The 14,050-nt window shown below is 41.6% G+C and overlaps 1 protein-coding gene across 9 annotated transcripts in view; it reads left to right on the top strand.

The window, feature by feature from the left end:
• Positions 1-14,050, top strand: part of brd4 (bromodomain containing 4) — a 142,961-nt gene that overhangs the window by 94,800 nt on the left and 34,111 nt on the right. For 8 of the 9 annotated variants that reach the window (XM_078429245.1, XM_078429244.1, XM_078429243.1 and 5 more), the window contains one exon: positions 7,356-7,478. The exons of the other annotated variant lie outside the window; for it this stretch is intronic. In XM_078429245.1, the coding sequence (XP_078285371.1) occupies positions 7,356-7,478 (123 nt within the window). The remainder of the gene's footprint in view (positions 1-7,355; positions 7,479-14,050) is intronic. 9 annotated transcript variants of the gene reach the window in all.

A 14,050-nucleotide genomic window follows, 5' to 3' on the forward strand; every position in this document is an offset into this window, starting at 1 on the left:
CTCTGCTTTGTCATGACTAAACACAAGTCACACACTGTTTTGGAAGGTTTATGCCAAATCTGCACATAAACTAACATTTTGTTCCATTGATCTCCAACCTCCTGCAAATAGAAATGTTGCCATTATGAACAGCTATCTGTTCTCGTTATCATAACGTCTTCTGTCTTAATCACACAAGATCTTCGCCTTGGGAGGAGTGTTTTTCTTCCCATCCCTGCTCCTGTCAATAAGTCTCTCATAGACACAAAAAGCTGGAGTAACTCAGCGGGACAGGCAGCATCTCTGGAGTGAAGGAACGAATGACTTTTCGGGTCGAGACCCTTCTTCAGACTGGTTAGGGATAAGGGAACCGAGGGATATAGATGGTGATGTGGAGAGATAAAGAACAATGATTGAAAGATATGCAAAAAAAGTAAGGATGACAAAGGACACAGGCCTTTCACTTCTCTCACTTCAGGTAGCCCCGGCATTCCCTCTCTCTCTATCCCTCCCCCATCCACGTCGCACTAGCTTCTCATTTTCACCCCACAAACAGCGTACAATAAATAGCTTGTTTCCTTTATCATTGTTACTTTTTTGCATATCTTTCATACATTGTTCTTTATTTCTCCACATCACCATCTGTATCTCTCGTTTCCCTTATCCCTAACCAGTCTGAAGAAGGGTCTCGACCCGAAACGCCACCCATTCCTTCTCTCCAGCGATGCTGCCTGTCCCGCTGAATTACTCCAGCTTTTTGTGTCTATCTTCGGTTTAAACCTGCAACTGCAGTTCCTTTTTACACTAAGTCTCTCAAAGTTAGGCTAACATGCATTGGTGTAGCACCCTCAACCCTAAGCCTCTTCTGTATTGGTGTAGCACCCTCAACCCTCCCCACTCAATCCCCCTTATCCCCCCCACTGACCCACTCCATCCCCCTACCCACCCCCACCGGCCCCGACCCCTACTTGCCCCTCCTTCCACTTTAAGCACTGAGCATGGCACTCCCGTCAGTCGGGCTGAAAATGACAGTTGATGATAGTTGCAAAATATTTGTGCATTTCAAGCCATTAATTTTCATTGTTTATCAATGTTCTGCATCTGTGACAGATGTGTAGAGTCTGACATGGGAAATGGATAGATAAAAAGCAGGAGTCCAGTGTTTTTTTCGTAAAGCGTGCATCAATGTGGGGCAAGAATTAGTGCCATTGTTGCTTTGAGATGAGTTTTGGGGTGCTAATTATGGCCAGGAATAATTATCCTATATTCACTGGGAAAAGTAGAAGAACATGGGCGACAGGGTGGTGTAGCAGTAGAGCTACTGCCTTACAACGCCAGAGACCCGGGTTTGATCCTGACTACGGGTGCTTGTCTGTACGGAGTTTGTACATTCTCCCGTGACCTGTTTGGGTTTTCTCCGAGATCTTCGGTTTCCTCCCACACTCGTACCATAGAAAAGAAAACAACTTGGTCAGTACACAAAAGGAAATACTCATTAATATTTGGTCCTGCACAAATTATCATCTACGAGTGTTTCACCAGCGAAAATCTTTGTCTCTTGTGAAGAAGAAACAAACTGCCGGTTAATGAACCCTGCCTGAAGTTACTTTTGAGATAGCAAATAATTTGTAGCTAATCTAGGCTGAAGGACAAATTTGTAAATTCCATGAATCGCCAGCACGACCTTATCAGAGTATGTTGTTGATGAGTATTGCCTTGTCTGAGCCGATGCCTTACTTGCATCTAGCAGTCAATTATGCTTATACTGTGTTCACGTAGATTCAAGGACAATTTCTGGCCTGTTTTAAGTTTATAACATGGTAACAATAAATGGAGACAATGTTCTTCATGTTCCACTGTTCACTTACTTCAACGTGAGTGGGTGCAGTAATGGAATGATTAGAGTCCTCAATCCTGTTACCTCAAGTAATAAATCAATGTTTTTAATGACTTATGAACTGCCTCTGAGAAAAGTTATGTTTGGAAGCTGTCAGACAAAATACCAGGCTATTTCCAGTGATGTCCACCATTTAACCTGCCCTATTATCTACTTACCTCTTGATTTCAGACCCATAAATTTTGTATAGTAATCTATAACAGAAGAAAATTAGCAAAAGATTAAATAAAGATGGTGAATAATTATTTTGCCTGAGCTATGTAGCATGTGCACAGGCTGTGTGTGATGCAACTGTCTGAACTCCTGACATTTTAATCATTTTTTTCACATATGCTGGTACATTAATCCAGCCATTTTACTATTATTTCACCTGAATCGGAAATGTTTAGCTCCTTGGGGGGGAATAAGGAAATGGCAAATGAATTAAGCAAATATTTTGATTTCATGGGCATGAAAAATCTTCCAGAAATATTGTGGGTCCAATGCAAATGAGGAAATAAAATAAATTAGTATTGAAATATGCAGATGGTGTTAATATGCATGAAAATGAATAAATCCCAAGGACCTGATGATATATATACCAGAGTTTTGAAAGTGATTGCTGTCTAGTTATCATCTTCCAAAATTCAGTAGTATTCAGTCATTGACTCCTCTGATTGGAGGGTAACAAATATGACTTTCTTAAAATAGGAGGGAGAGGGAAAATGGGGAACAATTTAACATAAGTTGTCGGGAAAATCTTCATTAATAATAAAAAGATGAGATATCATGGCACTTAAAATAGTTGTACGGAATAATGTTCAGCTAATGTTTTGAAATATCTAGTATAGATTTAGTTTAGTTTCAGTTGAGAGATACAGCGCGGAAACAGGCCCTTCGGCCTACCGAGTCTGCACCAACCAGCAATCCTGGCACATTAACACTATCCTACACCCACTAAGGACAATTTTTACATTTACCAAGCCAATTAACCTACAAACCTGAACGTCTGGAGTATGGGAGGAAACCTAAGATCTCGGAGAAAGCCCACGCAGTCACGGGGAGAACGTACAAACTCCGTACAGACAGCACCTGTAGTTGGGGTCCCATTGCTGCAAGTGCTGTGAGTTGTGCTGAGGATGTGAAGAAGTGATAGTGTCAAGCTAAATAATTTGGCAGTTGGAATAGAAAGTGTAAAAATGTGTGATTATCTGCTTTGGTAGAAAAACCAGAAATGCTGAATTTTTAAAGCAGTCAAAAGGACTTGGAAGGTAGACACGCATTCCTTCTCTCCCGAGATACTGCCTGACCTGCTGAGTTACTCCAACATTTTATGTCTACCTTCGATTTTAACCAGCATCTGTAGTTTTTTTCCTACAAAAGGACTTGGATATCCTTGTATATCAATTGCACAGGTTCGATTGGAATCCCCTTCCAAATTATTTTCATTGATGTGGTTTACGAGCTGGTGTAAATAAACTAATAAACTAATTCTATTAAGCAATAATATGAGCTTGTTGGAGGGACTGGGAGCTCTCCTGCTCTGTAAGCTGCTTAATTTTGATTCAAAGGTAGACACAAAATGCTGGAGTAACTCAGTGGGTCAGCAGCATCTATGGAGAGAAGGAATGGGTGATGTTTCGGGGTCGAGACCCTTCTTCAGACTGATTCATATTAATGTAACAGTTAATTAATCTTGATTCATATTAATGTAACAGTTATTAGTTATTGTGAAATGTGTGTGAAACTAATAAAATTTTAATTGTCAAAATTGCAAAGCAAACTAAATTAAGTGGGAAGGCATTTCAAAATAAATTCTTCTTAATGCTCGGTAATCTAAGTATGATGGCTGTATTAAAGTATGACCACATCATCGTTTATATTGAGCGAAGACATTCAGGTTCCTTGTGTAAGAAAATAACTGCAGATGCTGGTTCAAATCGAAGGTATTTATTCACAATGCTGGAGTAACCCAGCAGGTCAGGCAGCATCTCAGGAGAGAAGGAATGGGCGACGTTTCGGGTCGAGACCCTTCTTCTCGACCCGAAACGTCGCCCATTCCTTCTCTCCTGAGATGCTGCCTGACCTGCTGAGTTACTCCAGCATTTTGTGAATGAATACCTTCAGGTTCCTCGTGCACACTTGATTGCTATAAATGAATGCTCATGAAGCTGCTGGAATATCAAGACTCATAACTTGCTGTCTTGAACTTGGGTAGCGTGTTGCTAAAATCATTGTGATTCAAAGTATGAAAATAAATTGCAATGTGGCTTGTTCCTAAATATAATTCTCAACGTTTAGACTTGACCTCAGTTGCCCACAAGGAGGATTCAAAAGCAAGCTACAATGATTGAATCCAATAAGCCAGGAATTTGAACGGTCTTAAATTAATCACTTTAATGTGAATGCAGGTCGTTCTGCTATAACACATGTTTTTCCATTACACTCATTGGGTGGAACACGATTGATGAATTGGGGAACATTATTAGTTTTATATGGGCTGAATTTGTAATGTGATTTGTGTGGGGAACCAGAGAACCACTTAAAAGTTACTTTGGAAATTGACAAGCAGAAAAAGAAAGCACCTTTGGGGAAAATAGAACAGTCTGAGGTGTTTCCACATAAAGGGCCTGTCCCACTTAGGCGATTTTAAGGCGACTGCCGGCGACTAGGCTGTCGCCGACAGTTCGCCGGGGTGTCGCGGGCATGGTCGTGATGAGTCTTCCAAAAATCGTAGTGGATCTCAACACGTCGCTGAGAAATCATCCAGTTTGAAATTTCTCGGCCACAGCTGGCTCGTTGGCAGGTATCGTTGCTTATTGTGGACATTTGACAGGTAGATTGGAGGCAACAGTTTGACGGTCAGGTAAGCGTGGGAATTTTCGCGATGTTTATGGCCATCAGCCATTACATTTAAAGTGGGCTCCCAACCCGGATATGCAACCCAGAAACCAGATATGCATCTCCCGTACATTTTCAAAGAATGTCCACACACTTTTCACAAAAATCCACTTAACCACTTTTCAAATTATTTTCTTTAATACTGCTATTAGTAAACTGGAAGTAAATCCAGTTTATGCCTTGTTACAGTGAAGCTTGGTTTTTAAGTAACCCGTACAAGATGTTATAGTTCAAAACTCTCAAGTACTTACCGACTTGTCAGTGATTTCAGCGAAAATTAGGATGCCGGAGAAGCATTGACAGTGTGGGAATTTTGCGATGTTTCCGAAGACGGTGTAATCTCGACCGTACTCGGCATTGTCGTCGGGAAAAGAAAATTTTGGCGATCTGCTACGACTTTGACAGTCACCAAAAAAATTGCCTAAGTGGGACAGGCCCTTAACTTCCCTGCAATAATCAGATGCTATTAGACAATAGACAATAGACAATAGGTGCAGGAGTAGGCCATTCAGCCCTTCGAGCCAGCACCGCCATTCAATGCGATCATGGCTGATCACTCTCAATCAGTACCCCGTTCCTGCCTTCTCCCCATACCCCCTCACTCCGCTATCCTTAAGAGCTCTATCCAGCTCTCTCTTGAAAGCATCCAACGAACTGGCCTCCACTGCCTTCTGAGGCAGAGAATTCCACACCTTCACCACTCTCTGACTGAAAAAGTTCTTCCTCATCTCCGTTCTAAATGGCCTACCCCTTATTCTTAAACTGTGGCTTCTTGTTCTGGACTCCCCCAACATTGGGAACATGTTTCCTGCCTCTAATGTGTCCAATCCCCTAATTATCTTGTATGTTTCAATAAGATCCCCCCTCATCCTTCTAAATTCCAGTGTATACAAGCCCAATCGCTCCAGCCTTTCAACATACGACAGTCCCGCCATTCCGGGAATTAACCTAGTGAACCTACGCTGCACGCCCTCCATAGCAAGAATATCCTTCCTCAAATTTGGAGACCAAAACTGCACACAGTACTGCACACAGTACTCCAGGTGCGGTCTCACCAGGGCCTGGTACAACTGTAGAAGGACCTCTATTGTCTCTTCAGAACAGTCTGCAAGTTTCACCTTGGATACACATTGAAATTGACAAGTAATTGACAAGTAATTCGTTCCATTGACACTCTATGATAGAATAGAATAGAAATTGTCATCCAAAAACATGTTTTCGGACGATATTACATTACCCACAGTCAACAATGAGAGGCAATTTTAAAAAAAGCAATAAAACACAATCACAAAAACCAACATAAAACAAAAAACATCCATTACAGTGAGTCTCCTCCAGTCACCTCCTCACTGTGATGGAAGGCCAGAATGTCTTTCTCTTCCCTGCCGTCTTCTCTCGCGGTCAGGCAGTCGAAATTGCCACGTCGGGGCTCCCAACATTGAAGCCGTCGCCGGAAGGTGGAAAATCCCGTGGCCTATTCCAGGCCATGCCGGGCGGTGAAAGGTCCGCAGCGGGCCGACCCGAGCCTCGCGATTCGGGGCGAACGAAGATGCTGCCGGAGCTCTCGAAGTCGGCCCCCACCCAGAAACCTGCGAGCTTCAGACGTCCACAGGGCCCGTGGCCATAGCCTCTGAAGGCGAGTCGCAGCCGCACTCGCAGCGCCACCACAGCCTATGATACTCTATTAAACAATGCAACATACAGCCTTTAGTATTTGTAGCGTGCAGTGACAGAAAATATTTTCAGTATTAAAAAGTCCCTCATTTGGAACTTGGTTATTGTGAATCTGAAACGCTCTTGCCCAAGACCCTCCTTTCTCCATTGACAACATTGTTTTAATAACGTGATTTTCTGTGACACGAGATTTTGTTCGAATGCAATTATCCCATTGCAGTGGAACTGAGTACTATTCCGTGTGAGGTCTTCTCTATTTGGAACGGCTTCATTGTTTTGCTGTCCTTTATTTTTAATGACCCCAAATTTGTAACCTGGGAGTGGTGTATCCTGCACTTATTTTTGTTTGCAAAAAGTGAATTTATACTTGAGTATACATTTCATACATCTGTTATTTCTTTAATTATTATTCTCTATCCACCAATATTAGGGGAAAACAATTAAATCATCAATCGGTTAAACATTTTAGAGTTTCATCCTTTTACACAGAGTATGTTTACGTTGCTTGTTATGAAAAGAGTATTTGTGTAGTGCTTTACAGGGAGAAGTAGTGTTATGAATTGAGTCCATTTGCTCATAGGTGCCCTGATGTGGTTTGCAGTAAATTGAGGTTGACACTTAATTAACTTGAACATTTAGAGGTTAACCAGTTTAATTTTATTTTGGCTGATTCTTCAAATTGAATTGAAATGACAATTATTGAACTTGTTTAAAACATTTTAAGAATAGATTAAGTAAGAATTGTGACTCCTTCCTAATGTATTAATGTATAACGTTGTCTTAAGTAGTGCCCATAATTAATAGTAATCAACAAAACCCAAAGGTAAATTGCAATTTAAAACTGTAGAGAAGCCAGTTAGTTTCGGTATTGATGTTTAGCAGATTACTTAGTCCTGTTACTTACACAATAATTCTCTTTGTACAGCTGAGAAGCATGACGTAAGCATGGATGTGGGAGGCCCTTCAAGGATGAGAAGCAGCAGCAGTTCTTCTGAGTCAGACAGTAGCAGTGACTCGAGCTCCTCTGAGAGCAACGACTCTGAAACAGGTTAGCGTCAATTCTTTCAGTAATTGAGCCTGTTGCTAGCCTGGCACTGGCAAAGTCTGTTTCCCCTCTGCCCCACGTACTCTGTAAACCACCCATCGTAGTTTCCAACCGACAACCAGTGACTTCTAAATATCACTGCAATACATACAGTTTGCCAGATTAATGGAGTTGGAGCCTTTTACCAGTAGTTCCTTGTGTTAAAAGAACAACATGTCTGGAAGAAATTCTAGCGCTAGTCTGTTTAAGCTGCATAGAAAAAGTGCAATAACGCTGACAGTGACCATTGAAAGCCATAAAAAGAGCTTAAGTTGCACTTAAATTAGAAAGCAGCTTCAACAGAGAAAATTGTTTTGCTCTTGGAAAAAGCAGGATTGGTTTTTTTTCTACCTCGTCTTTTGAAAGATCAACGTTTGACTACCAGCAAATGAAATTTGCTTCACCTGTCTAAAAACAAATGTATGAAGGATTTCTGGTCAGGACATGCATTCGGAATGCTGTTTACAAAACATGGCGTTCACCTGAGTGCAGTACGTGTAGCATTTCAGATGGTTGGTGCTAACACTGATCTGCGGTGAAAGGGGCAGGTTTCAAGATATTCCCCAACTCCATGTGCACTGTGGACTCTTGCGCAGTAAGGTACATGTGCATTGTTTAAATTTGATTATATAAACAGTGAGAGGACAGCAAAAGGAGGAGAAAAAACCTGGTGGGCTACAGATCTTTATCCTTTTCAACTGTTACAATTGGCAAAAAATTATCTACATCCTGCGTTCTACTACTACACCTTCATGGCCGTCGACTCAGTGAGATTTCGCATTTAAAGCAAGTAAGCTATTTAATTATGTACCATTATTTTTACTATTGTAGAAAGTGCCCAGTTAGTTAGTTGCAAGGCTGTCCCTTAATCTTGGAGCAGGTTATTTCAAACTTTGCTTGTATATTTTCTCTTGCATCAAGTCGTAGTTTAAAAATGATGGTCTTGTAATTTACCACCTAGATGTTTCCACTTAACTATAATTTTCAGAAAAGACCAGTTGTGCATATATCACCACTTCAGACCTCGTTAATTGTCACTACCCATAGCAAAGAGTAATTGCTGAACATTTGAACTAAAATCCTATCATATCCTGTGATCTGTCTATTAAGTTGCACACCATTAAAATGTGTTTAATGCACAGGCTTTCATTCAGTCAAGAGTTCTGCCCTGAAGATTGTTTGAGGACTGAAATTTGACAGGACCCCTTGACCCAAGCCTTCTCTTCCTTGTTCCTGATTGCTTCCACTGACTGCAGAGGAATTGTCTATGGTGCTGACTAGTAACCTAGCTTGTTTTGAAATGTGGAAATGTACGGTCAAGTTTTCTGGAAGCTTGTTTTCTAGTCTTGTAGATCATTTCAAATTTCCCAACTCAATTTTGATCTTCGGAGTTCTTTAGTTGACCACATCTCTGCCCTCCTTTCCCTCTCTCAACCCCCCCCCCCCCCCCCCCCCCCCCTCTCCCACCCATCCAAATGTCCTGAAATCAAATTATTTTTTCCACTGAAATATCAGTAATTGATATTCTGATGAGGAATAATTGAGCAAAAGATTTCTAATTAACATTATGTGCACCTCCAGTTTAGTGGGTAAATTTCGTTATGTACATTAGTTGGTCATTCAAGATTCGGTTACAGAACTATTAAGGTGCTCTTGCTGTGTGTATTTAATATATCCAAGATAATTGTCAACAGTTTTATTTTTGTAATGTTGATGCGTGTTACGGTATGTATGGTCTTTGGATGCTGTGATTTCTTACACAAATGCTATCTATGAGATGAGTTAATTTTTTTAGTTGTAAGCTGTACCTTTCTACAGATTGAATTGTGTAATAGCCACAGAGTGCAGAGTTTGGAACTGAGAGGTCAGCCGGCTGCAAATTACATTGTTCCTGCTGTGATTATCATATAAGTACAAGATAAAATCTTGTATTGGGGCTGGGTCGTAGATATGTTTGGATGTTGAGGCAATGTAAACTGCACAGAGTTGGGAAGTCCAAAAGCTTCCTTTAGAGTTAACACATTGGCATTAGTAAATACATCTAATAAAATACAATTCCAAGTATTGAGAAGTATTTTTAAATGTATAGCTTAGCTCGGTAATATTGCACCATCTATCTTTATTTTGTGAGAAGGGAATAGCCTAATTGCAGAGAGCTAACATTTTGAGATGCAGCAAACCCGATTTAAACCAAAACCAAAAGGTTGAAGTCTATGGAACATTTTTTTTCAAAGATGTATAAAAATTTGTGCATTGTCTGCCAACAATGGGTGAAGACGAGTTCAGACAAGTGGATTTTGTGTGATTCTTCAAATTTCTACATTATTGAATTTGGCGATGAAAGTAATATTTCATATTTTTTGGATAATGTCAGGTCATCATTTTTTTTGATGAAACATTGTAATTAAATTCATATTTAGTGCTTTGCTGTAGCTCGCACTGCTTAAAGTTATCCAGGTGTGCACTCCTAGATATCCATATTGGACGTTAGATAATTTGATCACTGGAGGCAGCACAGCATTGCTTGATTGAGTTCATCTCCAATACCCTATTCCCATGTAGATGTTCGAATTTTCGCTCGGATGTTGCAGAAATGCTCGAGACCTTTGGTCTTCTAATGAGAATTTTGTGATATAATGCCAGCTGTTATATTCTGGTTCAGATCCACTGATTCATCACAGATTAATATTCAAACCTCGAACCTTTCTACTGTGCCAAGCATTGGTTTCACCTCCTGATTGTTGGGGCCTGATCTCAGTCATCCATGTACACATCGTATTATGCAGGTGTATTAAGATGTGATCAGATTTTCAATCTAAATGGCTGGCTTTGTACTCAATATATGCAACTATTATAGTTCATATTGCCATTACAGTATATTTGGCTGTTGAATTTTCAGCAAGGTTTGCAGAGATACAAATTGTGCTTTGGAACTTGGAATATTTCCTTGAAGCCACAGAAAGATTTTAAGTTTTAAACAGTTTAGTTGCAATGATGCAGAGAGCATTTGATTTTTGTACTTCAGATCAGCTCCCACCTTTTGGAAATTTATGGCAACCTCCGCTGAATGTGAATTTTACGCAGTAACGATTTTTTGTGCATTTTTGTCCAGAGGTTATTGGTGCTCCCATCAGCTTTTGATTCTCCCGAAGCAGAAGAATGTATAATGGAGCACAAGTCATTGAGGGAAAGAAGAACAAATGACTTTATTGATATTCAAATTATTTGGGGAGTTGTCACCCATTGTGTGTATTGCATCACTTATATTTGTATTAAATTGTTCCGACCACTGCTATCCTTGGTGATCTGACACAAAAGGATCAATAGTTTCACCCTTGTCACGCAAGTAAAAATCTTCTCTTACCTGTCAATAACCTTCAGTGGAATTCTTATTGAAGGTGAAATAATCTACAGTATCACTGTATGTTACTTTGCATCTTTCTTTGATTTATTGAGATTCTTGACAGTATTTCAAGTCTGGTGGATAATGCACTTGCTTCAAACCCCGTTTTCCTGAATATCTATCGTGATTGCTTTCACCATTGGAAGTTACAATCTCACTTGTTTGTCACCGTAGAAATTGTCCAGTATGGCAATATTGTTTCTGCTTTTAAAGGCGGGTGATATTTGAGCCATTCAGAATTGTTGGTGAATTTGAAGCCATCATTTCAGCTCATAAATATTTCAGACTGACCGTTTTGAAATTCTTTAACTTTACTCTTTTTTTTAAGTGCATTAAAATTTGTACACGTGTGACATGCATGATTTTAAACACTGGTGAGACTTACTTTTTTTTAATAAGTGTATAAATAAAAATATTTAATCTGCAGGTTTTCAAACCTTGATATTTCTGCTGGAGCAAATTCTGTGGCAGTGTGGTTAGTTTTATTTGTTGGTATACTTACGCTGGTGGTGTTTTTGACTGTGGGGCTGGACATTTGCCTTTGAAAGAGCCTGGGACGCAAGTCTAAAATGCACTTTTTGGAGAAAAGTTAATTATGTGGCAGCTTTATTTTGTTACAAATTGAATTTGCCTATTTGGGAACTAAAATCCTAGTCTTTTGGATAGGAATTGGTGCTGCAATCTTTTTTAGGATTGAATTATTCTGAGAATGGTGCTGTACGGTCTCTGAAAAAGACCCTGATTAGTGTGCATTTGCTACTACAGTTTAATATATCACTTTAAATCTAAATTGATGTGGGATCAAGGATGGTGCCACACTCACCAGTCTCTCCACCAGATTGGTGATGGTTGGGAATGGCTCATTGCAATTCTTTCTTTGTCATCGGTGCAGGGTTTCAGAGTGGATCATAGTCCGATGTTTAAAATCAATATTTGTTTGGAATCTCACATTGCACTCAACCAGAAGTAACGTGTTTTCAAGGTATCATACATGGTGTTTTGTTAAATATCCCTTTGAATCCAAGTAGTGGAACAGAAACCTTAACTTCTCTTTGAACTGGCGAAGCTGGCCCCTCAGTCAAAACTTTAACACTCGTTGGCTACTTTGTTTTTTTTAAACTTAAAAAAAAAATTTGTAAGCCAAAAACAGATGTGATTTTTTTTTTGGAAAAAGAAACTGGACATTGTATTCAAATTTATTGTGATAAAACAATTCACTGTTCCAAAACTGTTGTTTTGTATGCAATTGTATATCTTATTTATTTTGACTTGCATGTTTTGTAATGGTGAACATTTTCTTTGCTTTTAAAACACATGTATTTTACTTTTGACTTTGGGGTCACAGGGATCGATTGGTTGGTTGGAATAGCTGTTTTTATATGGATCGCATGAAAGAAAAGAAGCAGAGCTTGCATAGTGATTGGCAGTTAATAAAATGAGATTGAAAGCTGTATTTCTGGTAAAAACAGCTGTTAAACAACTGGACCTTAGAACACCTTACATTACCTGTTACCCAAGTGTCAGTTGCTTTGTTTGTAGACAGATTCGTTCCTGTAGCTTAAATAAAGTGGCCACGTTGTATTCCTATCAGTTGAGTTAATTGAGCTGATATATCATTAAAATGGAAAGCAGCCATACATGTCCATGTTATGTATTTTCATTCCAGATACCACAAAGTAGATCTGTTCAAAGGCATTCAAAAGGGTTGCCACTAGGCTAACTTGTCCATGGCTCAAATAGATTCATGAGATTGACACCCATGACAATATTAGCAGACATCACAATTACATTTCTACATAATTGGCTTCTACTTTCCAAGGAACAGAATACTCTGCATGTAATTATACAAGACAGGCGCTCGGCCCTTTGGCTCAGTGAAGCAACCATGTCATTCACTCTCTTATTCTTTTTTTCTCTCCCTTTTCTTGCTCACACTTTCTCCCCCTTCTCTCTGTCCACCCCCTGTCTCTGTCCACCCCCTGTCTCTGTCCACCCCCTGTCTCTGTCCACCCCCTGTCTCTGTCCACCCCCTGTCTCTGTCCACCCCCTGTCTCTGTCCACCCCCTGTCTCTGTCCACCCCTGTCTCTGTCCACCCCGGTCTCTGTCCACCCCCTGTCTCTGTCCACCCCTTCTCTCTGTCCACCCCTTCTCTCTGTCCACCCCCTTCTCTCTGTCCACCCCCTTCTCTCTGTCCACCCCCTTCTCTCTGTCCACCCCCTTCTCTCTGTCCACCCCCTTCTCTCTGTCCACCCCCTTCTCCCTGTCCACCCCCTTCTCCCTGTCCACCCCCTTCTCCCTGTCCACCCCCTTCTCCCTGTCCACCCCCTTCTCCCTGTCCACCCCCTTCTCTCTGTCCACCCCCTTCTCTCTGTCCACCCCCTTCTCTCTGTCCACCCCCTTCTCTCTGTCCACCCCCTTCTCTCTGTCCACCCCCTTCTCTCTGTCCACCCCCTTCTCTCTGTCCACCCCTTCTCTGTCCACCCCCTTCTCTCTGTCCACCCCTTCTCTCTGTCCACCCCTTCTCTCTGTCCACCCCTTCTCTCTGTCCACCCCTTCTCTCTGTCCACCCCTTCTCTCTGTCCACCCCCTTCTCTCTGTCCACCCCCTTCTCTCTGCCCACCCCCTTCTCTCTGCCCATCCCTTCTCTCTTTTCACTCCCTTCTCTCTGTCCACCCCCTTGTCTCTGTCCACCCCCTTGTCTCTGTCCACCCCCTTGTCTCTGTCCACCCCCTTGTCTCTGTCCACCCCCTTGTCTCTGTCCACCCCCTTGTCTCTGTCCACCCCCTTGTCTCTGTCCACCCCCTTGTCTCTGTCCACCCCCTTGTCTCTGTCCACCCCCTTGTCTCTGTCCACCCCCTTGTCTCTGTCCACCCCCTTGTCTCTGTCCACCCCCTTGTCTCTGTCCACCCCCTTGTCTCTGTCCACCCCCTTGTCTCTGTCCACCCCCTTGTCTCTGTCCACCCCCTTGTCTCTGTCCACCCCCTTGTCTCTGTCCACCCCCTTGTCTCTGTCCACCCCCTTGTCTCTGTCCACCCCCTTGTCTCTGTCCACCCCCTTGTCTCTGTCCACCCCCTTGTCTCTGTCCACCCCCTTGTCTCTGTCCACCCCCTTGTCTCTGTCCACCCCCTTGTC

The sequence above is a fragment of the Rhinoraja longicauda genome, chromosome 37 (genome assembly GCF_053455715.1).
Source record: "Rhinoraja longicauda isolate Sanriku21f chromosome 37, sRhiLon1.1, whole genome shotgun sequence".
NCBI lineage: Eukaryota > Metazoa > Chordata > Chondrichthyes > Rajiformes > Arhynchobatidae > Rhinoraja > Rhinoraja longicauda.